We start from the raw sequence: 27,987 nt of genomic DNA on the forward strand, positions 1-27,987 counted from the left end.
CCCACTCCGGGCCTGATGGGGGCCAGACCAGTGGGTTCCTATTTTCCCAGTGGGTTCCTATTTTCCCAGTGGGTGCAGCTGGGAGAGGGGGCCCTGGCAGGTTGGACTTGCTGCACTGGTGGTGGCAGCGGGAAAATCCAGCTCCAGAAAGAGACAAAAGCCATGAGTAACTTCCCAGCCCAAACTCACAGACCCAAAAGCTGCTGGCTTTTCACTAGGGAAAAAAATAATTCCAAGGTAAAGAAACATTTAAGAGAAAATGAAAAAAAAACCACCCCATTTCTGTGTTCTTCTCCAAGGAAAAATCATGGCGGTTTTTATTTTTATTTTTTAATGGGATCTGTATTATAGCAGGAAAATCAAAAGGTAACTAATGGTGGGGTTACAACTAACGAGGTAAACCAGGGTTTGGTTCCATCCGGGATCTGCACAGCGCGGCCAGGCCCTGGCCCTGGGCTGGCTGATGCTCCCCTTCCCCGAGAAGGGGCAGCCAGGGAGGCTGAGCCGGGGGCACAGAGATCGGTGGTGGCACGGTGGGCACGGCTGCTGGGGGACACACTTGGTGCTGCCCAGGACCGGTGGCCACGAGCGGTGGCCGCTGGCCGTGGGGTGGTGGCGATGGCCACGGCAATGAGGGGCCTGGTGAAGGCCAGGCGATGAGGGTGATGATGATGATGAGGATGATGATGAGGGTGATGCTGGAGGTGCTGATGGCGGTGGCACTGGGCGGGACAGAGCAGAGCGGCGGAGGCGGCCATGGGGCAGGCGGGGGTCCGGGCGGCGGCGGAGCCGGGGGGCGATGGCGGGGACGGGGGTGACAGACGGGGGTCCGGGGGGCGATGGAGGAGACGGGGGTGACAGGCGGAGGTCCGGGAGGCGGCGGAGCCGGTGGTCGGTGGTGAGGATGGGGGTGACAGTTTGGGGTGCCGGACGGCGGCGGCGGAGCCGGGGGGCGATGGCGAAGACCGGGGTGACAGCCTGGGGTCCGGGGGTCGACGGCGAGGACAGAGGTCCGGGCGGGGACCGGGGGTCGATGGCGAGGACGGGGGTCCGGGCAGGGACCGGGGGTCGATGGCGAGGACGGGGGTCCGGGCAGGGACCGGGGGTCGATGGCGAGGACAGAGGTCCGGGCGGGGACCGGGGGTCGATGGCGAGGACGGGGGTGCGAGGCAGCGGAACCGGGGGTCGATGGCGAGGGCAGAGGTCCGGGCGGGGACCGGGGGTCGATGGCGAGGACGGGGGTCCGGGCAGGGACCGGGGGTCGATGGCGAGGACGGGGGTGACAGGCGGGGACCGGGGGTCGATGGCGAGGACGGGGGTCCGGGCGGGGACCGGGGGTCGATGGCGAGGACGGGGGTCCGGGCAGGGACCGGGGGTCGATGGCGAGGACGGGGGTGACAGGCGGGGACCGGGGGTCGATGGCGAGGACGGGGGTCCGGGCAGGGACCGGGGGTCGATGGCGAGGACGGGGGTCCGGGCAGGGGTCCGGGGGTCGATGGCGAAGACAGAGGTCCGGGTGGGGGTCCGGGTGTCGATGGCGAGGACGGGGGTCCGGGCAGGGACCGGGGGTCGATGGCGAAGACAGAGGTCCGGGTGGGGGTCCGGGTGTCGATGGCGAGGACGGGGGTCCGGGCGGGGGTCCGGACGGGGGTCCGGGCGGCGGCGGCGCGCGTGTGCGCGCGGCCCCTCCCCAGCCCATTGATGAACGGCGAGCGCTGCAGAGGGGTGGGAACGGGCCGGGTGACGTCAGGCGGGCTCGGGCCAATCAGCGTTGGCGGCGAGGGCCGGGAGTGTGAAAGCATGAATGAAAAGTGCCGCGCGCCGCTCCCCCCGGCGCAGAGGCTGCGGGCAGTGGCTGCGGGCAGCAGGTACGAGCCGGGCCGAACCGAGCCGGGCCGAACCGAGCCGGGCCGAGCCGAGCCGCGCCGGGCCGAACCGGGCCGAACCGAGCCGCGCCGAGCCGCCGCGAGGGCCCCGGCCCCGGCCCCCCGCGCTGCCGGCGCTCCGCTCCGTGCAGAGGCGCGGGCGGCGGCGGAGGAGCCGCGGTGTCTCGGCGGAGCGAGGGCTCCGCGCCTCCCCGCAGCGCCAAGGGTGAAAGAGGGATGCAGGTGAAGGAGGGATGGAGCGGAGCAGGTCGCTCGGCGAGGGGAGGGACGCGGGGGTGGAAGCGCGAGGGAGGGATGCGGGGTGCCGCGGGGAAGGAGAGGGATGCGGGCTCCTTCCCGGAGGAATGGAAGGATGCGGGCTGCCCTGGAGCGGAGGAGCGGCGGGGGATGTGCGTTCCTCCCCAGAGGAAGGAAAGGGTGGAGGGACGCAGGTCACTGGGGAGAAGAATGAGGGTTCCCCCCCACCCCCGGAGAAAGGAAGGATGGAGGGAAGCAGAGCCCCCGAAGCGAGGACGGAGGGATGCGTGTTCCCCGCGAAGGAAGAAAGGACGGAGGGATACGGGGAGAGGAAAGCGAGGGATGCGGTTCCCTGGCGGGGAAAGCGGCGCTCTCCCGGCGAGCGAACGGAGGGATCCGGGTCCCGGTCCCTGCCCGAGATGCGCGGTCCTTGCTCAGGGCCGGGGTCCTGAGCCGCGAGCAGGAGTCGCTCCTTCCTTCTTTCCTCCCTTCCCTCCCTTTCATCATTTCCTCTGTGTTTTCTGTGTTTATTCCTCGCTATTCCCCCAGATCTTGGCTGAATCCAAAGCATCACAAGTTACTATTTATATTAACCGGCAGGTTTTTCTCGCAGTCATTTTGTTTAGAGAGCGTTAAACGCATTTGTGGGTGGGGAAATGTCCTTTTGGTCTTTTATGCATATTTGAAGTTGTGGGTGCAAATTATATTTGCTTTGATTATTACCAGTTTGAATGCATTAATTTGATAGTTATTAAAAATAATGTGGGCTTAATTCTCGGCACCTGCAGAATATCATTTGGTTTGCAAATGAAACAAATTGAAACTCGGCAGAAAATAGGCAGCCTCGCGTGGTTATCCTGTAATTCTGCTCCAAATTGTGTTTCCTAGGGGCCTGATCCTGCCCGTCCCAGCGATGCTCAGGACTCTGTGCCCTGGGCTGGTTGGGCTGCAGGAACAGGGCCGGGGCTGGAGCTGTGTGGAGATATATTCTGGATCCGGCTGCTAATATTTGCATCTCTTTTTATTCGTTTTCCTCCCTCGTTCCTTCCTTAAAAGCCACGTGCCCCCGAGCCCCTGGAGAAGAGGAGGTTGGATTTTTCCTGCTGATGCTGTAGACTCCAGGGGTTGGTTGTTATCTTTGGTTATCTAGCTGTATGAGTGGTGTCGATTCTTCATAAAGCTAGATAACCGAAAGTAAAAATAACCCCATTACACGCCTGAGGAGGATGTGGAGAAGAAAGGAAATTCATCAAAAGGAAGAGGAGGAAAAGAAAAATATTAAAAAAAAAAGAAACCAAAAAAAAAAAAAAAAAAAAAAAGAAGAGAAAGGAAATGAGAGGCGGAAAAAATGAGGGAAAAGACAACTTTCAGAGACTGGAATTAAAACCCGAGGTAGGATTTTTTTTTTTTTTAAGAACCTATTTTCCTCCTGTGATTTTAAGAGTTTACTGATTCTGGGCATGTGAAGAAACCGTCTGTGTTGGGAAAGACAAAGATGTTGCCGCTCTCTCCTCGGCCGTTAGCTGTAATTGAATTAACAAAGTAAAACTTCCAATCAGATTATGAATTAGTTAAGTCCAGGACCCAGACTACAGATCAAGGATGAACTTTCATTGCATAACCAGTCGTAGAGCATCAGAGAATCCATAAATCAATACAGATTACTGTGCTGGATTATCTGTTTAATAAAGCAGCAACAGAGCAACGTTTATTAATGGTTGTTTTGCAAATACGAGTGCTGGATTCTTTTTCCTTTTTTCTACCTTCCCTCCCCCCTCTTCCCTGTCTTTTATACAGATACATAAATTTTCCTCCCTGACAGCTATAACTTGATATCAGTATTAGAAAGAAGGATATGGTGATTTGTAAAATGGTTTCTTGCAGTTTTCTTTGTTTTTCTTCCCTCGTGTCTCTATCCAAATGCTTTCTTTCTTCTTTTAACCCTTTGTTTACGAATGTTGCTTTGAATGGACTCAAGATTCTCATTTGGGGATTTACGAAGGAGATTATATATATATATATATATATATATATATATATATATATATATATATATGTGTGTGTGTGTAAAACTTGTGTGTGGAACCGCATGAGACTAATTGGGGAACTTGATTTTGCTTAATTTATCTTCTCTGCAAATTGATGTTGGTTCTTATCCCTCTTTAATGGATTATGCGTCAACCTCTTCCTCATGGAAACTGGGATTTTTTAATCTGCTCTGCTGTAGATGGGAATTTTGAGTCAAAGAGGTGAACCGGGTGCTTCCCACTTGCTTTTGATAGTCAGACTGGGTGCCTGAGATGCCACCTACAAAACACAGCAACCTATTTGAAAAAGTGTCTTGATCTTGCTTAGAGGAACACAATGATCTCATGGTGGATTAAGATAAAATAATATCAGAACGGTGATTCCAAGGAGGGGAAAAAAAAATCCAAACAAAAAAAGATTTTATAATAATAAAGAGCTAATGTGGGTGATGGCACCTGAACTAATTTTGGAAAGGAGCAATTATAGCTTTGTGACTTTCTGAAAACGCTCTTGTGAGAGATGTAGGGATGAGCTGACTTTTGGCCTGTGCTGGACCCGCTCGTTTCGCTCGTGCGCTCCTCGGGATCTTGAAAATCCCAAAAGGGCAGCAGGAGCTGTCCTGGCGCTTCCTTCGGGGAAGGGCTGGAGTGCTGGGTGTGACGTGAAGGGTTTATCCTGCTTGCAATGAATAAACGAGGCATTATTCCCCTTCACCCATGGCCCTGTAATTGGGAATAATTTAGCACGAGTGTTAACTGGGAGTTCTGGAATGATCTGCTCGGGGAAGGCTTCGGGAGAACCTTCTTCCCTTCTTCCCTCTGAGGTGCTGCCATTGTCCCCGGCGCTGTCCCCGCCGCCCATGTGGGCACTGGCAGGGATGTCGGGAAGTTTTCACAGGCTCTGCTTTGCTGCCCTGCTCTCTGTTGCCATCCTGCTGCTCCTCCCCGTGGGGAGCGAAGTGTTCTCCTGGCCAGGGGTTGTCCCCAGCCAGAGGGGGACATTGCAGAGGACAGGGCAGAGGGAACAGCTCCAGGAGCTTTGCTCCACGGCCAGGGAGAGCACCCTCCAAGGAGGGGGAGACACCCTCCAAGGAGGGGGAGACACCCTCCAAGGAGGGGGAGACACCCTCCAAGGAAGGGGAGACATCCTCCAAGGAGGGGGAGACATCCTCCATGGATGCTCGCACCCTGCGCAGCTCAGGGTGAAGTTGGACACCCTTGGCTTTGGTGACAAAGCGGTGACAAAGGTCTCGGCACGGAGCTCTCCTCATTCCTCCTTCCCAGGCAGAGCGAGCCAGGAGAGCTCCTGGTTGCCACCCCGGCCAGGCTGCTGGTCCAGGATGTGTCTGAGGGCCGATGTGGGCCCCGAGCGGTGGCCCAAAGTCTGGCTGTGCAGGGGCGCGGTGGCTCCAAGGGGGACGAGGGATTTTTATTCCGGGCGAGCACGGGGAAGCTGCCATGTGCCATCCACCATTGGCCCGGGGCTCCCTCAAGGAGGGGAGAAGTGCCTCTTCTCCAATCAGGGCCTGCAGCGGGGCTCTGGGAGCATCTTTTGGTGCTCCTGGGTGACCAATCCTGGGCTCTGCGGCGCTGCCATAGGCTGCTTTGGATGGTGTCACTTCTTGGCTGTAACAAAGGCACGAGCAGGAGGGGGGGGATGTAAACTGGGACAAGGATGAAACTTCTCCAAGAATTGAGCAAACCGCGTGTGGAGGGCCTGGAGCCAGGGCCAGGAGGTGCCCGTGCTGCTTGCTGATGGAGAGGGTGGGTTTAAAGCCCACCAGGCCCAAGCTGGCTCTCTGGAGCTTTTGCACCTCGTTCCCAGCTGCAAAACCTCCCTTGAAAATGCTTGTGCCCCCCACTGCGGTTCAGGGACGTGGGGACACTGCGGGGCTAAAGCAGCTCCACGTTCATCACCCGTCCCTGCGTGCTCCCAGCCTGGGAGGGAAATGGGAACCACTTCCAGTCCCCTCGTTGTCCCTGAGCCCTTGGATGGATCCCTGGGGGTCCCTGGTGCCACAAGCTTCGCTGCGGTCTCTGGGTGCTTTCAGAGCATGCCACTCTTTGGTCGGGTAGAATTTCTTTTTAATTTGAGTTTTTGTTGTGGGGGATAACCATGTCCAGTGGTAGGAGTATCTGTGTGACTGTGAGCTGGGCTCTGTCCAAGGGCTTTGGAATAATCTTACAAATAGCTGATTTTTAATTTTTTTTCCCCCTCCTTTTCTCCCTGATTTACTCCTGGAGTGCACTAGCAGTAAACCCTGTGTGTTTGCATGACATTGATCCAAATTGCAGTTTACATGTGGCCGTTTAAGCTTGCTTGGACACTATGATTTGACTGGTTAACACTCAGCACTGTCTACTCTGCTCTCCCTTCTGGCCACGTAACTGCTGGAGACATTAATAGGAGATACACTCGTTCAGGAGCGAGCTATCAGCTCTCCACATTGCTCTCTTGCTTAGCAGCAGTTTAGAATCAGGGGGAAAAAAAGGGAGAAAATGCAATACTAATTTTTCCGTGATTCGGTGAGCTGTTGAGGAGAACGAGCCTATACAAATATAATTGTTGAAAATTATTAATTTGTCTCAGTGGATCCCCTTTAGCTTCTGTCTTTAACGCTTGTGTTGGCAGTGCAGAAATGCAGCAGAGCAGTTTGCTGCTGAGGCCAAAGCCCTTTAGCACCGTTCTCATCGTGCGAGCGATGCGGGTCGGGGGGCTGCCAAAAGGGCAGAAATACTTGTGCTGCTTGCTACTGCCAGTGGGTATGAACTTTTACTTTGTGATGGATAAAATGTTTATTTTTTTTTAATTTTGTATTTGACGATTCTCAGCCCGGAATGATGAAAAGTAGCTAAAAAATTGGTTTTTTAAAGATATTGATTTTATAGTGTTCAAGGAAAACAGACATTTCCCCATGGAGGAAATTTTCTGCTAGCCTTTTACAGGTTTAAACTGAAAACAAAAGGAGGCCCTGATGGCTCCAGCCCTTTGAGGTCTCCCTAGTACATGAAGTGTCCCTTGTCCTCGCAGCCCAATCCCAGGCACGCTGGCTTGGGCAGGTGTGGAATAGCACTGCAGTGCCACCACAAAGAAATCACACCAAGACGACAGAAATTTCCATGGATCTATTTCGTTTTGAAATGCTCGATGTCATTCCTTCCCACGAGCAGTGGCAGCCGGATTTGGAGGGAGAGGGGATGGATTTTAGAGATGCTTGTTCCCGGCACCAATCCTCAAAGCTCTGCTCTTTTTGGGGTGCCGCGCGGCCCGGGTGGTCGACCTGGGTTTGGGGGGCGTCTCTGTGCCAAGGAAAGCGTGAGGGCTCCTGCCATGGGCACCTACAGGGTCAGAAATGCTGCTCGAAGCCTCCAGCTGCCGGTCCGGGGCTGAGAGGGGAGCACATCTTTGTGCTGAGCACAGAGTCTTTCCTCTTCAAACAATCAGGGCTTCAAACCCCTGAGCGTTTTCAAGGGAGCGATTTTTATGTCGGGATTATGATAAACCGGCTGAGTGGGCGCGCTAAGCCGCCATAGGAATCAGATCAGGCCCTGCTTTAATTTCAGCGAGCGGCGCTGTGTGGGAACGGAGGCTGCGGCGCTGCTCGGAATTCACCGTGGGGGCTCCGGCCCCGGCGCGGAGCACAGCCTGCGGGAGGGTGGCCAGGACCCTGTCCTTGTCCCCGCCGTGCCTCTGATGCACGGCACTCGGCAAGGCGCCCTGGGGTGATTTCGGGGTGCCGGCGCCCGTCTCTGTACGGCAGGAAAGAGCATTTCTTGAAAGGGTGCGAAGGTGCTGCCGGATGCTCAGCAAACGGGGCTGGCTCTCCCGCACCCTGCCCGGGGGAAGGCGGTGGCAGTGGCCCAGGGGAGCACAGCACGAAGGGAAATGATGAGCTCCGTGTCCTCGGGCTGCCGGGAGGAGCGGGCGCCGGCGGGCAGCTGGCTCAGATGCCGCCGGGGCGATGGGATGTGGAAGCGGAGCCGCGGCTCGCAGCTCCGCTCTCCATCGCCGCGGCAGGTCCTGCTGGCCCGGGCTTGTGCTGCCAGCACGCCGGGGGGGCTAGATCGAATCTAGATCGAATCTAGATCGAATCTAGATCGAATCCTGGGGCCGCATTCCGGATCGCCCCGCGGGATTTCCAGCGACAGATACCGAAAGGGACGCGTGCGTGTGAGCCCCGCCACCTCCCCTGGCCGAGCTGGCGGCCGCGGGCAGGGTGTGCTGCGGGCAAGGCTGCGATGCCCTGCCTGGTTTTGCAGGAAAAAAGACGGGAAACTTTGTTTTAGGGGCCCCGTGGCAGCTGCAGAGAGCGACGCCCCAATCCTGGGATTGTGGTTTTCGGTGCCCGTGTGTCTGCAAGGCTGATGGGGAGGTCTTGGACCGACACTGCCGACTCTGGTTCTCAGGGATCACGGCCCCTTGCTCGTTCTGTAACTCCAGGATTTATCCTGCTACAGCTGAGAGCAGCCTCGGACCTGGCATCTGTAACTGTGCAGCTAAGGCTGTGTAATCCTCCCCCAGCATCGACGGCCGTGGCTTGAGCTTCCACTTTGACAGCCCAGGCTAGGTGTAGAAAGAATCGTAATTCCACTCGCAGGGTTTGAATATTGCTGGAGCAGGGACAAAAGGAGCAGTGCCAGGATCTGGTGCAGGAGGAGGGAGCATCCATGTTGGGTGCTTCTGCTGGCTTGAACTGCTTGTCTCGTGTGATGCATTTTTACAGGCAAGCAGAGGACATGAGGTGGAGCTTGCTCTGGGATAGGGAGAAAAGGCAGTTCTCGGAAGGGGAAAAAGTGCTGATTAATAAGTGTCAGGAATGAAAAAGACTGGGTTCTCACTGGTGCTGGACTGGCCTGCTTTCAAGCCCTGTGTGGCTCCGGGGGCTGTTGGCTCATCTTGTGGCTTTGCATTGTTTAGGTCAAGGCAGGTAAATCAGGTTTAATTTGACCTTCAGCAGGTTCCTGCCTGCTGGAAGCTCATCTTTTATTGAAAAAAACCAACAACAACCCCAAAACCAAAAGAAAACCCCAAAAAACTAAAAAAAAAAAAAAAAAAGAAAACACAAAAATTTTCCCAACAAAAAAAACCAACCAAACCACAAAAGCTTTTCTGGATCAGTGTATGAGCTCTGGGAAAAGGAAAGGGGGTCCTTCAGATCACCCTTTTGGAGGCACAGAATACTCTTTGGGAAGGAGGAAGGGCTGTCCCTAAGGAATCTGCTTTGTTTCATCTACCTTTTCCCCTCCGTCTTTTAGTAAATTTCTGCTTAGTTGAGTGGAATTATTTTGGTTGAGTGAAACATCCTGCTTTTACAGTATTCCACAGGAGTGGATTGTTTCAGGGATTCCCGGGCAGGAATGTGTCTGAGCCAAACAACCTTCCTCTGTCATCAGCAGGCACCAGCTGCTTGGGAGGAAAGTGCTTGAAACCCTACAATTATGGGATAATGTATTCCAAGAGAGTTTCTTGGCTTTCCATTCCCGGGCTGGAGAGTTTGTATTCCCTCCCTGATCCTTGGGAAATGTTGCTGAACTTGGATGTTCTTGTCACCTGCTCCTTGACGGTGCCGGGAGCGGGGACCCACAGCAGCAGCAACTGGCAGGGGCTTGGGCAGGAGGGGAAAAAAAGCCAAATTTTCTGGCATTTGCTTTGAATTTACCAATGTGACTCCTCTTGTGGCAGAGGGACCTTATCTTTGAAAAGATTTGGAGGAGCACCGGCTTTTTTATTGAGTCAATGGAAAAGCAATGGGGAATTAACAGTATAATCTGGATTGTTCAAGGGAATTAGGCACGGGATTCACTCAGGAACTTGGTGGATCCTGCAGGGCACTGTCAGAATCCAGAGGAGTTTTCTTCCTGCTGGGACCTGGCCAGAAGGTGCAGAAATTTCCCCCTCTGGGCCCTTTGAGGGCTCCGGACTGGAGAAGGACCATGGAGGACGGGTGGCCCTGGGCCACTGCCCCACTCCACAATTTTGCAGACAAACTCCAGTCCTTGAAGATTTTTCTCTTTCCTTTCCCTTTGTTTCACCACTTGCAAGAACACACACATCTTTTTCTTCTTCTTTTTCATGAAAAAAGCTCTTTTCAACATTAAACCCACCCGTGTGCAGGAGCAGGGCTGGCTGGTTCTGGAGGCAGAGCTTTCCCACGGAGCTGGGCATCCCCTGGATGTCCTTTGCATCCCCTGGATGTCCTTTGCGGTAGAAAATCCCGATTTTTGGAGGTGAGGGAGCGGGAGGAAGCCAGTCCAGCCCCTCTGCCCAGCTCAGCTGAGGCTCTGACAGGATGGGGACAAGCTGGCAGAGATTCCGGAGTGAAAGCAAGCTGCCTCCCTCCTCTGGTGCGAGGGATGGCCACGGAGCAGGTTGCCATGGAGAACCGGGATTATTCTGCGCGTGTGTGTACAGGCTGGGGGGGAATATCATAATTTTTGTTAATTTTTTTTATTATTATTATTTTTTTTAAAAACCCCATTTCTGATGGAGTGCGATGCCGTCAGCGGCCGCGCTCACCCGCCCCTGGGAGCTGCGACCTCCAAGCCCAGCGCCATCCCCTCCTCCCCTCCTGCTGCAGCCCCAGCTCCTGCCCCAGCCCCTCCATCGGACTCTTATCTCCAATAATCCCCCCGTAAGAGGGCTTTCTGCTTGTTATGACACCCAGTGAAAGCGTGGGAGAAAGATCCTTTCTTCGCCCTTGTCCTCCACAGCCAGCCACTAGCCTGAATGGGAGGCTTTTTTGTGTCTCTGTGTGCCTGACTAATTGAGCTGAAGGACTTGCGTCTGGAAGGGCTTGAAAGGGACTTTTGTTGCCACTGCGGAGTTTGTGGAAGGCGAATGAGCCCGGCTTTCTTAGGGAACGCGGGTCCTGGGCAAATTTGACTCTCGAGTGCTCACGCCTCCCAGTTCTTTGGGAAAATAAGGAGAAAAAAAAGAAAAAAAGTGGTGGGATTGGATTTTTTTTTTTTTTGTGTTGTGTTTTTTGGGGGCGAATTTTTTTTTTTTTTTTTTTTTTTTTTTTTGGAGCACTATTGGCAGCCCTGGACACTGGAGAATTGAGTCTGGCAAAAAAAAAAAAAAAAAAAAAAAACAAACCAACAAACCAAAAAAACCCAAACCAGCTTGGAAGGTTGGTGAGCTGGCTGTGAAAAAAGGGCTTGGTGAGATGAGTAAAACTGGCTAAAAATAACAGTATCAGAAGCCCTCCAAAAATAACAGTATCGAGAGCCTGTGCCTCCTGCAGCTTTTAAGGCCTGACAATCCAAACCCAAATCTTCTCTCCGATTCCGTGGGAAATTCCTCTGTGGTCCAAGGATGCTTTCACATCCCATTGCACCCTGAGAGGAGACGAGCACCAGTCAGCCCGGGACAGTCTGAGTGGCTGCTGTAAAATTTCTCTTTTCCTCTCAGCATTAACAGGAGTGCTGCAAAGTTGGGATTCTCCCTTCAGGTGCTTAAATTGGTGTCAGGTGGCTCCTGGCAGCACAGGGGACATGCAGGAAGGAATTTTGCTTCTACCTGTGCCAGCTCCAACCCCACATCCTCCTGAAAGCACCCGACATCCCGCTCGGCAGGAAAACCAAGAGGTTTTGCCGTCGCAATTTGGGAATTTAAAAGCTCTTTTCCATTGGGAAGTTTGGTTTGGGTCATCCCTGTTGGTGTCTTCTGCTGCACTGTTGATCCCACCATGAGAATGTGGTTTTTACGTTTGTCCAGGATATTTTCTTGCTGCCTTTGCTGATTTTTCATGATACTGAATTCATTCAAAGACCTTCTCCAGCCCGTCTTCACCCCATGGTGTGCAAAACCTACTGCTGAGTGTCTCTCCTGGAAAACAGCCTCTGGCAAGGAGGGAACGTGGGGTTTGGGGGGAAAAAAGGGATTTTGAGGCAGAAAATGTCATGGCACCTGGCGAAGATGGCTTTTAACGTGGCTGGTGGGAGAAACGGGGGAGAAAGTGGCTGTGTGGGGTCACTGCGTTCCTGTTTTTTATTTCCCAGGGGGTGTGTAGCCTCTGCACCTCACTGAGAAGCCATTTGAAATTATGGTGCAAAATATATTTTCAAGAAATATATTTCCACTGTAATTTCTCAACACCTCCTCCCCTCCCTCTTCTTCCTTCATCCCAGAGATCCTGCAGGTCTTTCCACACAAGAATTTACTGTGGAAGCTGCCAGGGTCCATTCCATCCCCTGTGTGGCTAAACCCTCACTGCGTTATTGATTTCTAATGGCAAGGGATTAAAATGTACTGAAAGTTGTGTTTTTAAGGGGGGATCTAGAGGCTGTAAATACTCACGCCACCTCTTTTGCCACCCTGCACCCAAAGGCTGCAGTTGGGTGTCTTCAGGAGTTTGCCAGGGCCAAAGAAGGTGGGAGAAAACCAGAACAAATGGGTTTGAAAGAGATGTAGACAGGAATGGTGAAATTTGATCGAGAGGGAAGGTGAAGGCAAAGAGAGCTGAATGAACAGGAGGCCTTGTAAATTAAAAAAAAAAAAAATCAAAAAAATGTAAAAATCACTTTTGGAGACGGCGCCGAACCCCTTTCCACATGCCTCCACTTGGAGTTTATAAATCCAGCAATTTCTGCACTGCTTTCTGCCAACTGAGCCTCGTGTTTCTGTGCTAAACTCAACCTCGTTTTGTGTCCTGCAGCCCGAGGCCCGTCCTGCCGCAGCTCGGGGGATGCCCAGGACACCAGGTATCCGTTCATGCGTCCTGCTCCTCGCTGGGCCAGGAAAGGACAATTTCTGGGTGCTCAGCTGCTCATGGAATGACAATTCCTGAGCAGTTTGTCCTGGCAGCCCCATGGCAGGAAAATGCAGTTGTGCATTGTTTGTGATGAGCAGCTCCGGCCAGGCCTGGGCATGGCTGCACTCACCAGCATCCTCCAGCCCTTTTTCCTATTTTTAATATATATATATATATATATATATTTTTTTTTTTTTTGGGTGGGTGTGTGTTTGTTAGTTTTTTTTTTTTTTAATATATGCTTTCCAATAACCAATTAAAAAAGAGAAAAATCACCAAATTCCAGTTTTGAAATGATGTGTGAACTTGGAAATTTGGGCTTGGAGTCAAAACAAGATGAGGGGAGCAGAGCAAGGCTCCTGCTCCAATGGGCTGGAGGCCAGAAGAAACCCAAATTAGTGGTGCCTTTTTTTTATATATATATTTTTCTTTTTCTTATTTTCCTTTTCCTTTTCCTTTTCCTTTTCCTTTTCCTTTTCCTTTTCCTTTTCCTTTTCCTTTTCCTTTTCCTTTTCCTTTTCCTTTTCCTTTTCCTTTTCCAGAAAGGAATTTGCCAAAGTACTCACCTCAAGTATATTTTACCCTCTGCAGAGGCCTTATTATGCTGGAAACCGCTTAATGAAATAAAAGGGTTTATATTTTTATAACTGACCAGTAGTTCTGGGCTTGTGCATTTCAGAGCACAGCAAAGTTACTCTAAATCAATAATTTTTGTGGTATCTCAAACCTAAAACTCTAAAATTTGGGAAATTCTTGAACTTGCACAGATTATTGCTGCTGCATTTAACACGTTGCAGCTCAAAGAACAAGAGATTTTGAGCAGATTGGGAAAAAAGATCAAATGTAAAAGGAGGTATAGCAAGGAAAAATTCTCGGGCAAAACAGCAATAATCCTGAAGTGCTTATTATTGTGAATCAATACAATGTTGCTATAAAATATTTAGAATTCTGCCATGTATCTATTCCTCTGTAATAGTCATAATTCCTGCAATCCCAACGTTCAGTGAGCACTACCCAGGACTTCCTTGTTTCAGTTCCCAGCACCGGGGCCTTCTCATCCTTGGGGCAGGGAGCAGCAATCAGGATTTTTCCAAAGGTCTGGAGGAGTGGGGCACTGGTGCCACACACGTTTTGAATGCACTCTGGCCATGCCAGGATGCTGGGCAGGTCACAGGGGTGTGGATTGGGACCCCAGTGCCACCAGTGCCACCCTCTGCTCCTCCCTCCCTCCTTCTCTCCCCCGAGGACCACGGGCTCAGCCGGCACTGGGGGAAATTGTAATTTAATTTTTTTTCCTCAATGAAAACATTGGGGGAAAAAAAAGAAAAAAAAGAAAAAAGAAGAAGAATGGAATCTTGGTGCATTTTGTGACTTTGTTCCCATTAGAAGAAGAGCCAAGGCCAGTCCAGTGAGTGGGTTTGAGTGAGCAGCCAAACCCTTGTGGCTGCCAGGACCCTTTGCTGCTGCACCACCGGAGGGTTTCACCTTCTGCCAAGAGTGGCCTGCTCCTCTCCCTTCCCTTCCCTTCCCTTCCCTTCCCTTCCCTTCCCTTCCCTTCCCTTCCCTTCCCTTCCCTTCCCTTCCCTTCCCTTCCCTTCCCTTCCCTTCCCTTCCCTTCCCTTCCCTTCCCTTCCCTTCCCTTCCCTTCCCTTCCCTTCCCTTCCCTTCCCTTCCCTTCCCTTCCCTTCCCTTCCCTTCCCTTCCCTTCCCTTCCCTTCCCTTCCCTTCCCTTCCCTTCCCTTCCCTTCCCTTCCCTTCCCTTCCCTTCCCTTCCCTTCCCTTCCCTTCCCTTCCCTTCCCTTCCCCTTTCCTTTATTTTCTTACCTAATTTTTATTTTCTGATCTAATTTTTAAATTTTCCTTTTTCGTTATTACCCTTTTTATTTCCCTTTTTATTTTCCTTTTTATTGTTCCGTTTTCTCTCCATTTCATTTTTCCTTTATGTTTTTGTTGTTCTTGTTGTTGTTTTCCTATTCCTCCCCCCTTTGTTTTCTTTTCCCATTTTAATTTCCATCTTTCCCCCCAATTTCGCGCTTAAGCCTGCTTTGTCTTGTCTCCTGCTGGAGCGTTGAAGGAAGGGGCAGCCGCTCCCACGCCAGTAGGGTTTTTATTGTTGTTGTTGGTATTTTCCTGGGCTTTGTTCGCCCTCCCCACCCCGGTGCCCATCGCGGGGTGCGGGTCGGGGTGCCCGCGATGCTTGGGGAAGCACAAAGCCCCAAGGAAGACACGAGGGCTCTTGTTATCCGGGCCGCGCAGGAAAGAGTTAACCCATTAGAAATTCCGAGCCCTTCTTCCGATAGTTAAACCTGATTTGCATGCATTTGCATAATGAATGTCATTTGCATTCTTGGAGGTTGGCTACTTCTGTGGGAAAAGTCAAAGCGGGATTGCGGGGAGGGTGAAGGGGGGTTGGCGAAGAAAGAAGGGAAGATTTTTCCCCCCCTGCATCCCTGCCCCTCGCCATCCTCACCCAAACGCTCTTTTCCTTCCCCTCTTTCCCCCCATTTTTCCCCCCTGGAGGCCTTCGCACAAAGCCAGCCACCGCCACCGCCATCGCCGGGGCCGGGCGCATCCTCTCCCGCCTGCCCCCCTTCCCCTCCTTTAATTTCTGCCTCTAATTCCATCTTGGCTCCTTGCGCGCTGGCGGGGGGCTGCGGCCCGGCCCTCCCCTCCCGGCGGGTGCATGCGTGCTGCGGGCACAGCGAGGTGCGAGCCACCATTTTAGGCAGCTGAGTGTAAAATGGCCGATTCCCCTTGGCTGGGCCTGGCCACGCAGGCGGGAGCGTTCCGGTGCTTTCCATCGCGTTCTGGCGCCTTCCATCGCGTTCCAGCTCCTTCCATCGCGTTCCAGCTCCTTCTATCGCGTTCCAGCTCCTTCTATCGCGTTCCGGCGCCTTCCATTGCGTTCCAGTGCTTTCCATCGCGTTCTCGTGCCTTCCATCATGTTCCAGCTCCTTCCATCACGTTCCAGCTCCTTCCATCACGTTCTCGCGCCTTCCATCATGTTCCAGCTCCTTCCATCGCATTCCATCACCTTCCATTGCGTTCTAGTGCTTTCCATTGTGTTCCAGTGCCTTCCGTCGTGTTCTTGTGTCTTCCATCGCGTTCCGACGCCTTCCATCGCGTTCCAGCACCTTCCATCACGTTCTGGTGCCTTCCATCATGTTCCAGCTCCTTCCATTGCATTCCTGTGCCTTCCATCGCGTTTTGGCGCCTTCCATCGCGTTTTGGCGCCTTCCATCGCGTTCCGGCGCCTTCCATCTCATTCTCATGTCTTCCATTGCGTTCCTGTGCCTTTCATCACGTTCTGGCACCTTCCATCGCATTCTGGCACCTTCCATCGCGTTCCAGCGCCTTCCATCGCGTTCTGGTGCTTTCCATTGCGTTCCAACGCCTTCCATGCGTGGGATGGAGCCACGGGTGGCGCTTCGGCCTCACCGCGGGGCCTTCGGCCTCTAGGGGCTCATCCCAGCCCTGCTGGGGTTTGGGATTTCACTTTTCCCGCCCTGGATTTGGGATTTCACTATTCCCGCCCTGGATTTGGGATTTCCCTTTTCCTGGCCTTGCCGGGATTTGGGATTTCACTTTTCCCTTTTCCTGCCCTCGCCAGGATTTGGGATTTCCTTTTTCCCGGCCTCGCTGGGGCATCATGGCCACCAAACCCCCCAGCCAACTCATACCCCAAAATCAGCTTCTTTTCACCACTCATCTCCAGGTTTTGCACCACCAAAAATCAGCTTCTTTTCACCACTCGTCTCCAGGTTTTGCACCACCAAAACTCAGCTTCTTTTCACCACTAGTCTCCAGCTTTTGCACCAGCTATATCATCGTTTTTTACCGTATTTTTTAAAAATTATTGTTCAAAGTACCCTTCATGCCTCTTTCCCCAGCCAACCCACACCCCAAAATCAGTGTCTTTTCACCCCATCTCCAGCTTTTGCAACATCAAAAATCAGCTTCTTTTCACCTCATCTCCAGCCTTTGCACCATCAAAAATCAGCTTCTTTTCACCTCATCTCCAGCTTTTGCACCAAAATTCAGCCTCTTTTCACCACTCCTTTCGAGTTTTGCACCACCAAAAATCAGCTTCTTTTCACCACTCCTCTCCAGGTTTTGCACCAGCTCTATCCTCCTTTTTTACCGTATTTTTAAAAAATTATTGTTCAAAGTGCCCTCCGTGCCTCCTGTGGGGCTTGAGGCTTGGCTGCAGAATTTTTTCCTAGATGCACTAGATGACGTTCCATTCTTTGTGTACTGTGATAACGTTAGCTAAACAGCTGTTTAATTATTTTTTTTTTTACCCCTCCTCCTTCTTTTGGACTAGAAAAATTCAATAGCCTCATTTTTTCTGTTGCTGAAAGCATCTCTTGGCTGTTTAAGAAAGGGGGGAAGAAGCAGTGTGAAACAAGAGTGACTTCATCCCCTCCTGGGCTGAGGCGTGAGAGGCTTCGCCTGGTCCAAGCGATCTGTGGGCACAAAGTTATTGTGCTCAGGTTAATCTGAGAGAGGGGGAAAAAATCTCTTCACACAACTGGTGGCGTGGGAAGTGATTAATTTTACTACAGCACCTGAAATATATTGGGGTGTTTTATCTGAACTCCCATTGCAAGAGGTTTGTGGTTTAGGTGAAAATCTTGGTGTTCCATGAGGCCGCGTTTGTTGTTCTTTTTAATTTCTCCCCATCCCTCTGTTGCCATGAGACCTGGAAACTTAAAAGCCTAAATATGCTAAGTGAGTTTAACCCTGGTGTGACGGGAATTTTGAAAGCAGATTAAAAGCCAACTCTAAATTTATCCCTAGAAGGAAAAGAAATCACATTTTTGATGCCGGAGTCCCAGACACACCTGGCTGGGGGCAGCCCCGTGGGGAAGGCGGCTGGCGCCTGGTGGGGTCTGTGAGGTGGGGAAGGGTGGGGAAGGGTGGGGAAGGGTGGGGAAGGGCTGGCTGTCACCCATGGAACCCTTCAGCTGGAGCTGGGAAGGGCGCGCAGCCACGCGCTCCTCTCTGCCTGCCAAACGTGCTTAGTCAGGAGTGGGAAATGCTTCCCTAAAACTGGCAAAAATGCGCTAAGGCTCTTAGCTCCAGGGCTAAGCTGCAGCTACTTAGTCCATTTCTCACTGCTTTTATTTAGAAACTTCAGGCTGTGCTGGGGGATTTTTTTTCCCCTTCTTTTTTTCTTGTTCTTTCCCTGGGATGGGGCGCAGGAATGTGTCGGGAGCAGAGCTGGAAGGAGAGGATGGGTGTGGGCATTGCTGCTCTGCTCCCACCTGTGCCACTCACAGGCTTGGCACCACTGAATTTTCCCAGGATCAGATTGTCTCTGATTTCTGTAGTGTTAGAGATGATTTATGGGACTGATGGCCGGCAGAACAAATTCTTTCTCTGCCCCTTCCTCCGTTAAGCCAGGTCAGTTTTGCACTAAATCCATGAGTAGCCACAGCTGGAGACAGAGAAATCTTAAATTAACAAACCAAAACCACTACACAGAGTTTATACACATGGAAAATGCATAAAGTGACTATTAACATATTATAAAAATATAGAATCATTCTGTAAGGATACTCCAAAGCATCCCAAGGGTCAGGGCTGCTCACCTGTGGCATTTTCAAGCAGGGTTGAGCAGTGCTGGAGCTTTGCCACGTGGTTCCTGCTGCATTGAGGGTGGCAGTCACACTTTGATCCACGACTCTTTCCTCAGTGAGGCTCTGGCTGGGGATGGGTCTCCCTGTGCTTGGGCACAGCAAAGTGCTCAGGACAGCCAGGATAAATCCCCCAGCCTCAGGGGGCTCTGGGCTTGCCTTTGGGCCTTGGTGGAGCAGTCACTGCCCTGGGCAGGGAGGGAGACCTGGAGAACACAGCTCCCCAGAAGACAAAAAAAGTACAAAGAAGGTGTTTTTTTTTACTTAAATTTAGAGGGTTTGGTCGTGCTGGTAGCTTTTTAGTACTTGGAGTTGGTTTTGCTACACAGCTGCTGTTAGATGCTGGCTAGAATGGGCAATGAGAACTTTCAAATTTCATTTCATTTCAAATTTCATTTCATTTCCAACAGCTATTTCAAATTGCCCCAGAGCAGACCCCAGCTCCTCTTGCTCCCTACAAGGCTGAAGCCCCACAGAGGCATCTCAAGTTAGGAAACCAGCCCAGTTTCAGAGATGCTGAGAGTTTTCCAGATGAATTCTCTCTTCCTCATTCCCCTTTCGTGTCAGAAGTGTGGCTGTAATCTCCCTATCCTGGTGTAATCCAGCCAGAGAACACGGTGCTGACATTTCACATCCTCTTTTCTCTCTCTTGCTAGGCTGGACGTGGGTTCACCCTACCTGCTGCTCATTTTCTGGCTGATGAATTGTAGGTCTCTGGTCATGAGAGTTCACTGGGCATATCCTGGTAAGGGAATTTTAAAAAAATTTGGATTTTTAAGAAAGAGTTTTCCTAAACTTACCCTGGGTCTGGCACCAACAGGCTGCCAGGATGGGCTGAGAGCCTCCATGGCAAGTGTGTGGGGACTAGTGAGAGCCCATGGTGACCACGTGGGGAAAAAGAGGAGCCAAAATCTCTGTGGCCACCAGCACTTTCCTTGCTGACCACTTGGCCCAAGGTCTCAAGCATCTGGATTTTTTTCTGTGTTTAACATTTTTTTTTTGTGGGTTTGTTAACTCGTAATGCCCAAGCCCGGGGAGAGGTCTGTCTCATCCAGGAAAACAAAAACAGGGGAGGGGGGGTTACCTGTTAAATGGCAAGGAGATAATAAAGGTGTTTCTGTTGTGTTTGGTTTTAGCTCAGACTGGCTCATTACTCTGTGAATCAGGAGTGGGGGTTAGATGCAAAGCCCCACCCTCCAAAAGGCACGAGGAGCTGCCAGCAGGACCTTGTCTCCAGGGACCCTCAGCAGAAGCCCCTCACCACGGCTGATCCCACCTCATCTTCCTCCTCCTCTCCCTGCTCTGCCCGCAGAGCCTGGCCTGGAGCATGATGCGATCCTGATTTACAGCAGAGCCTGTCCAGGCTGCCCAGGGCTGCTGACCAGCACCGGGGGACACAGCCAGGCTGCAGAGGACACCGGGACGTGCCCACCCTGCCCACTGCACTGCGGGCCACTCGCCGGTGAGCCTGGGGACGTGCTGCCACCGTGGTGGGTCACGCTGGGGCGTGGGGAAGCCGTGGCCTCGAGGGATGGCCATGGGTGGCAGGTAGAGCCCACACCGTGGGCAGCTGGCCCGAGGAGGAGGTGATGGGCAGGGGAGAGGTGCTGGGAAGGGACAGTGCGTTTATTATGGAGGCGCAGCTGAAGCGGGTGCTCTGCCAGTGGTCAAGTCTGAATCACAAACTCTGCATTGTTTCCGAGTGTGTTCAGCACATTTCCCTTCTCCCCCTCCCTTTCCCTTTCCTCTCCTCTCGCCCTTGCACAAAGCTGTCATTGTGCCGGGGACTTGGTGATGGCAGCGTTGTTATTTGGTCAGGAAAAAAAAACAAAAAAAGAAAAAAAAAAGGAAAAAAAAAAAAGAAAAGAAAGAAGTGGGGAGGGGGGACCCAACAAGGTGAAGAGGTTTAAATCAGCTTAGCCCAAATGCCAATTAAAAACCAAAGAGGATTAGGCTTGTGATCAGCAGAATAGACAGTCATTGTACCCGGAGGAGGTTCCCCCTCCCCGGGCCGATGCTGCCGCAGGTTTGGCTGGGACCGGCACCGCTCGGCTCCCTCGGCAGGACGGACAGGGCAGGGACAGCCCCGGGGCAGCCACCGGAGCACTCGGCAGGGCAGAGACCGGTTCCCGGTGCCGAGACCTTTCCTTGCTTTTCTTAAGGACTCTTTTCCACCGTGAGTTCAGCTGAGCAAGGAGAGGTTCCAGCCTCTCTGCCAAGGGGGCTGCCCTGGAACCGGCCCTTGGGCTGGAGCATCCTTGGGCCAGGGGCTGGTGCAGGGTCCCTGGGGGACTGGGCAGACCCTGTCCCCATATTGCCAGACCCCCAGGTGCACCTCAGGTGCTTGTGCTGGCTGAGGGCTCCCTGCAGCTGGAGACCCTTGGTCAGAGCTTTGCTCCCAAGCAGCTGCTGTATCGCCCTCGGCCCCAGGCTGTGGTGACAAAGTGCCAGGACCATCACACGACTTCTACTCCAGTGAACATGCAGAGCAGAGTAGTTCTCTGTTCCGTGGCTTGGAGATGTGATGTCAGTGCTTTCTACCTGGCCTAGTCCTCTGTGCTGGCCACTAACTTGCTGCTTCCATGGTTTGAAGTTCAAGGTAGCCCAAAGCCGTGGTCCTTGTGAGAGGAACCCCAGCTGGGTGACGTGTGTCTGGGTGACTGCTTGGGCTCAGAGCCATGTGGCTCACCCAGTCCTCTCCCAGTATGCCGGTAAACTGGTAAAATCCAGGAACAGGAAGATGCTCTCTGCACCATCACGGTAACCAGGATCAGTCTGTGGCTGCGGCTGCTTCATTCCTGACTCTACTGACAGAGCAGTGAAAGAAATCCCTGCAGCCAGAACGGCTACACTGGTGTGAAAAGGGTGCGAAAAGGGTGCCAGGGCAGGAGTGTCCTGATGCCACACCGGCTACTTAAAATGTGTTCTCACTTAGGTAGAAAATGTAATTCTAGACTAACTTTGAGGTTTTGTAAGGGAAAGTTACCAAGTGTAGGTGGGAGCTGGGCCAAGCAGGGGGAGGTTTAAGGGACATCAGCAACAAGCTCAGGTGGAGCTTGAGCCCCTCCACGTCTGAGTGGGGGTGAGCAGCCTGAGCCCCCCCCTTTTACCCTGGCAGTTGGGGGTGCAAAGAGACCCCCTGCACTCCTGTGCTGCCTCTTGTCGGTGTCTCTGCCAGGTGGATCCTTCCTGCTAGTGGTGGCCATCTCCTGGCTGAGGTGGCCTCGAAGCTTGGTGGATCCCAGTGTCCTCCTTTGCACGGGAGCCCAGGGATGCTGCAGTGCAGCTGATCCAGCTCCAGCCATCTCCTGGAAGACACTGAGCTGGGACCTTGCTGCCCTCGCCTCTCGATGCAGAACGCTCCCAGCCTTGAGACAGGGAGAATGAAAAGGGAGTGAAAGGGCCTTTTCCCTGGAGAGCAGAAGAAGGAGAAACCCTCCTGCTTCTGGACCAGGAGCTGCTTCTCCCCGATCCTGGGCACGGCCAGCACTGGCTGAAGGACCAGAGTCATGGTACAAAAAAACCCCAAACAACTGTGGAGCAAAGGAAATGTGCTTTGAGGGGACAGGGAAAAGGTGAAGGGGATGCTGTGGGCTGGGAGGTGCAATGCCTCCACCTCCCCTTCGGCCAGCCCTGGTGCTGTCCCCATGCCCGGGGGATGCCCAGCGGTGGCGTGCAGCGAGCTCCGGGCTGTGGGAGCGGCGGGGGAAGAGGGGCAGGATCCGCTGCTTGCTTTTTTTTTTTTTTTTTTTTGTCGCTGCCGTGTAATTTATGATATGAGAGAGAGAGAGCCATTGTCTGGACCCATCCTGTATTTTTCCGAGGGCTTTGCCTCCCTTCCCAGACCCCCGCTGCGCCGCCGCTACTGTACGGTTGCTATGGGGCCGCGGGCCGCGGCGCGGCTATGCGGGCAGCGCCGGGGAGGGCGGCGGCCGCGGCCGGACCCATCTGGAGCCCCGGCCCGGTGCCGCTGCCCGCCGGCCCCGCCGACGTGCCGGGGGCCTGGGAATGCGCCTTTCGGCCCATCCAAGTTCACGGCCACCGGAGGCATTCAGCTGCCGGAGGGGCAGGGGGGTGAGCGGGAGCTGGGGCGCTTGGCTCCATTCTCCCTTCCCTTTCAGCGCCGGCGATGTCCTCGGCGCATACAGATCCCCCGTCCCTTTCTCCTCCTGACAAGTGCGCACATAAATAAATTACCCCACCGGGCGAGTGTGGAACAATCTGTCCCCTAAATTCTATTCATCGCCAGACAGGACTCATTATTCCCCCGATTAAAGCCGCTGGAGTAGCTTGCAAGGGTTACAGTTACTCTGTCAAACTGTAAATAAGACACTAAAAATAAAGGGCGCTGGCGAGGGAAGGGGGAAAGGGAAGCCAGACTAATGCCTGCTGCTAGGGAAACCGAATGAATCCCTAATGACGCCTGTGTACAAACTGCAAATAATGAAGGAAAAGTGACAAACAGACCTCAGCGAGCTGTGGCGAGGTCCTCACTCTGTGATGGGGACCAGCTCACCCCTTCCTCCGGGGACAGCCAGCAGGAGAGCCGGACCCCCTTGCACACCTCTGAGCAGAGCATTTACGTCCTTGTCCTTCCCTTGCAGGAAGGTTTAGCTCTTGTGGGCGTGTTTGTTTTGCAGGCACAGAACCCACTTGTGCCTGAGCCCACCTTTTGAGGGTGTAGAGAAAAAAAAAGTCCATTGCCTGTGGTCTCAGAGCAGCAGCCCCCAAAGTTTTGTTTGTGCTCTGCTGTTAGAGCAACTCGGAGCTCTGACCTAGGACAGGGCTAGAACCAGGGGTTTGAATCCATCCTTGTGCCCAGAGCCCTGAGGGATGCAGCCCAGGCTCCTGCCCACCTGCAGCAGGTCATCCCTGCCACGGCTGCGGTGGAGATGCAGGGCTGAGTCCCAGAGCAGTCTGTGTCTGCCCCTCGCTCCTGCCTGAGCCATGACAGATCACAGGGGAGGCCGTGTCCAGCCCTAGAAAGCCTCTTTGGATAAAACACAGCTCCTTCCTGGCTGGTCTCTTGCCAGCCAGCAAAGATAGGAATATTTGCCTTGCAGCAGATCCTTTTTCTCCTTTGATATCTTAGAGCTGATGAAATGAGGCAAAAAAAAAAAAAAAAAAAAAAAAAAAAAAAAAATCAGCTCTAGGCTTGTTGTGGGTGTTTCTCAGTTCCAGAGGGACTGAAATGTGAGAGTTTTATTTCAGGTCCTGCTTGAACTATTCCCACCACCCGCAACGGGTGAAATGCTGGAATTCTCTATGTTGCTTGGGGAAATATTTTGATTCATAACCCTCAAGCATGTAAAAGAGAAAAGACAGCTCTGAGCTGTGCCCCTCCAGATGGATTCCTGCTCTCCAAAGGAGAGCACCGAGCAGGGAAGGTCCTGCTAGGGCCAGAGCAGACCAGGCTGTGACCAGGCTGGCCACTAGGTCCTCATCCCCCAGATCTCTGTGGATGCCTCAGTGCACTCCCATCCTCCCACGGAGCCCAGCAGTGCTCTCTGGAGCCTGATCCCCACCAAGAGAGAGCACAGCCAAGAGCAGGGGGAGCAGCAGGGGCTGATGCTCCCTGTCCTGTGGGTGCTGTTCAGCATGGCACCCACCCATCCTCCCAGCAGCAGCAGAATTGCAAGGGGCCTCATGCAGGCAGAAGTTTTTTTGGAGACATGTTATGCTTCTACAAGGCTCAGACATCTTAACAGGGATTTTTCAGGCCAGCCGAGCTAGTCTGGAGCCCAGTTGTATTTCCCAGTCAGGTCAAACCAAGGCTTAGCAGATTTCTTTCCCTTCTGTCTTAGGGGAAATAAACCCTTTTCACCCACAATTCCTGGCTGCGAGGCCTCATGACTCCAAAGCAGCATTCCTGGGACATTCCTGATGCCATGGTATGTGCAGGATTTCAGACAGAGGCTCATGGCTCCACACCTCCATGTGCTCTCCCTGCTGGACTCAGTTATTTGCAAGAAGCTCCAGGATGGAGCAGGAGACTCATTATTGCCATTGGTAATAATTGGCATTGCCACTGCCAATGGTGGTGCCTGTGCAGCTCCTACAGCCCCAGGTGGGTGTGTGCAGGTGCTGATGAAGGAGAAGTTGTGCTCCTGTCCCTCCCCTGCAACATTTACCAGCTTAGCTGGAAAAAGAGCAATTTGGGAAAAGTCTCATAACCAGCCAGACCTGAGCACGTCAAACCCATACCTGGCTTTTTCTGGTGCTCCTCAGCCACGGAAATTGGGCAGCTCTTCACCATACCTGCTCCCTGCAGTTTGCCTTTAGAAGAGTTTTGGACTTAAGGAACCTCATGGTATCCTGGGAGAGAGTTTTGGGATTTTGCTCCCATATCAGGAAAGTCGTTGCTTGCAGACTCAGGTGCTGGGAGCAGCATCGGGGCCAGGGATGCAATTGGGAATACTCAGATCTGCTTGAGACCACACCAGGAATGGCAAAAAGGAACTTACTTTCCTTTCCCTGCCTGAACCTCTTGGGTCACATTTTCCAAGGTTTTTCTCAACCTGTAGAAATAGGATCATCACTACTTTTTAATGGAATCTGTGATTCCCCTCTATGCAAATCACCCAGTGCCCGAAAATCAAGCTTTGCCATGGTGTGTGAGGAGACTGGGGGGTGTTGGCCCATCCAACCAGATTTTCCCTGCGTGTCCTCCATTTTAGATCTCCTCATAGCACTTCTGAGAAGATTTTGTGCCTCCTTTCATTTCCTCAGGACACCTGACTGTGCTTTTTCACCCATCCATGGATGCCACCTGGATGTGTCCATGAAGCAGAAGCTGGCAGCTCGCTCTTGGACCTTCAAAGCTGGCTCAGCAAGGTCTGCAGGGCCGTGTTTCAGTCACAGCCCTGTCAGTTCCCTTCCCTTCTCAAGGATTAGGATGAGGCAAATACCTTCAGTCTGGTTTAATCCTCAGTACCTGATTCTGCAGGAGTCTGCTGGCACACACACATCTCACTAATAGCCAGGTAACTCGCAGGGCTAAATCACTCCAGGCTTTTTTTCATTACAACCTCCTTTTAAAGCACATTTAAATGCTTCCCCGCAGGCTCATGTGGGGGCTGTTAAGGGCTTCATTTGAATAAATAAGGGCATAGGTAGAGGAGGAACATCACCACAGCCCCCTGCAAACCCAGCGCCAGAAATGGCAGCAGTGGGCTGGCGAGTGGCGGAGGGCCTCGATGTTATATATTCCATAAAGTAGAGTAATTAAGTATTACTAGTTTTGATGACTTCAAACAGAGTGACTCCAGGAAATAAGCCCCTTCTTTATAATTAGTGGGATTTCCTCTGCATCAAACGGAGAGATTGATTCTTTAATCTGCTCACATGCTTTTGATTTGGTCTTTCAGCTGCTTGTACCAACTGCTTCTACTCCCTGCTCTTGCCGATAAAACCTTGCAAAGGAGATTTTAGGAAGGCATGACCTGAGTTGAGGTCTGGGATTTTCTTTGTGTGTGGCTGTTTTGTGAATTCCTAATTTGCCAGAGATGATGATCATGATGATAACAATAATAAAAAAAATAACACAAACAACGGCTTTTAAACATCTATCTATGTTTAGGTCAAATAATTGTGGTTTGGGGTCTTGTTTTTTGTCTTCTCAGCACACCTTGTAGCTCTGGCTCATACTCTTGAACACTTGAAAAGGTAATTTTGACCCAGGTTGGGCTCACCACACACCTCACACCAGGTCTGCTGGCATTCCAAGGGCTCCACTGAAGTTTGGGCTGGACCTGTGCAGAGGGTCTTTGGAGTATTTCAGGTGTTGGATCTGATTTAGTACTAAACACAGGGATTTGGGAAGCTCTGTCTGAAATGAAACAGATTGTGGCTGCCCCATCCCTGGAAGTCCAAGGCCAGGCTGGACATGGCAGAGGGTAGAATGAGATGAGCTTTAAGGTCCCTTCCAACCCAAACCATTCCACAATTCTACGAAAATCCCTGCAAATGTCGCTGGTTTCCAAATGAAGAGTTGAGGAGGGAGTGGGAACTTGGCTCCTGCAGGTGCAAGAAGCTGCTGGTGAGCAACCAGCTCCTTCTGGGCATCTCCATGGGCTCAGTGGCACCGCATCAGTCGTGTTGGAAATGTGGGCTGGGGTCCGTGGACTCAACCTCCCATGTGCTCCTCCCACCTCCAAAGCAGCTCGGACCTGGAATCATCTCAGCAAACAGCCCCTGGCTGAGTTTTCTTCTGGGATGTGAGCTTCTGCTGAGGAGATAAAAAAGGGGGGAAACTGGGACTGTGCTGCTTTCCATCCACCTTCTGAAGCTGTTGGAAAAGTGCAGGATGAGCAAGAGAGGCTTGTGGGCCTCCTGTGCATCCCAGAGGATGAAAATGAGAGGACGAAAATGAGAGGATGAAAATGAAAGGATGAAAATGAGAGGATGAAAATGAGAGGAGGAAAATGAGAGGACGAAAATGAGAGGACGAAAATGAGGGGACAATGGCTCTGTTTTGGCAGCTGTAAGGCAGGGACCGGCACCGCTCTCGGTGTGTCACCCACAAACAAGGTGGGAAGGGCGGACGGGGCCGTGGCCACCCCTGGCCGGTGGCTCGGGCCTGCAGGGAGGCCTGTGGGGAGGGGATGGATCCTCCTGGGCTCACCTGGAGCCGGAGCAGGAGCAGGAATGCCGTGAGCAGTGGTTGGTATGCCCTGCACAAGCCTCCCCGCGTCTGCAGCGGTGTCGAACACAGATCGTATAATTAGGGAGCCGGTGAATACGTAACTGTACATTATGCAAATAGTGATCAAAATCACTGTTTTCAGCAGAAATGCCTGAAGATCAAGACAGAAGCTTCATGCAACCTTAATTTAATCTGGTCCTGCAGGAGTGGGGAGGTCTGATGGATGACCCAACCTTGTGCCTGCCCGTGTTTAGCAAGGCTGGGCTGGGAGGAGGGGGGAGGAGTGCTGGAGCATGCTAAGCGAGGGGGAAATGGCACTGGAATCATGTTAGCAAACAGGGAAAAAGGGCAGAATGGGCTGATGTTTACAGTAATTTTATTTTTCTTGTAATTTCAGGTGAAGAACGGAAGGCTGGAAGAATAGGAAAATTTTTTACAAAAAAGAAGAAAAGAAAGAAAAAGAGTCGCCAACCCCAGGAAATCTGTGTTAATTGCTTATGAATGTCTCTGTCTAAAAAATTATCGAATTGATGTTGTCGTGCTTTTTTTTGACAGCCTGTCTGTTACATTTTTTTAAAATATTCATGCACCGAAATCTAATTACTAGGCAAATTTAATGATAATGAAATGAAGGCACTTTAGCAGAAAGCATAGGGCCTTGTTAATGTTTTCTCAGCCTCTGTCTTGTTCATATTTTTAAATTTTTTTTTTTTACAACTGTCTTTCTTCCATATGAAAAAAAAAAGATTGCTGAAAATAAAACTCAGATTGCCGATAATGTTTGTGGTGGTTCTGTTTGCA

General features: G+C 52.3%; 1 protein-coding gene across 1 annotated transcript; it reads left to right on the plus strand.

Moving 5' to 3' along the window:
* The first annotated feature begins 1,701 nt into the window (after positions 1 to 1,701).
* LOC144247745 (uncharacterized) lies at positions 1,702 to 27,964 on the plus strand. Its single transcript, XM_077789298.1, has 4 exons — positions 1,702 to 1,868; positions 19,199 to 19,287; positions 19,855 to 20,004; positions 27,584 to 27,964. The coding sequence occupies exons 1-4, from the start codon at positions 1,702 to 1,704 to the stop codon at positions 27,685 to 27,687; spliced, it is 510 nt and encodes a 169-aa protein (XP_077645424.1). The 3' UTR covers positions 27,688 to 27,964.
* The last annotated feature ends 23 nt before the right edge of the window (positions 27,965 to 27,987 follow it).

This window comes from Lonchura striata, chromosome 33 (genome assembly GCF_046129695.1).
Source record: "Lonchura striata isolate bLonStr1 chromosome 33, bLonStr1.mat, whole genome shotgun sequence".
Lineage (NCBI taxonomy): Eukaryota > Metazoa > Chordata > Aves > Passeriformes > Estrildidae > Lonchura > Lonchura striata.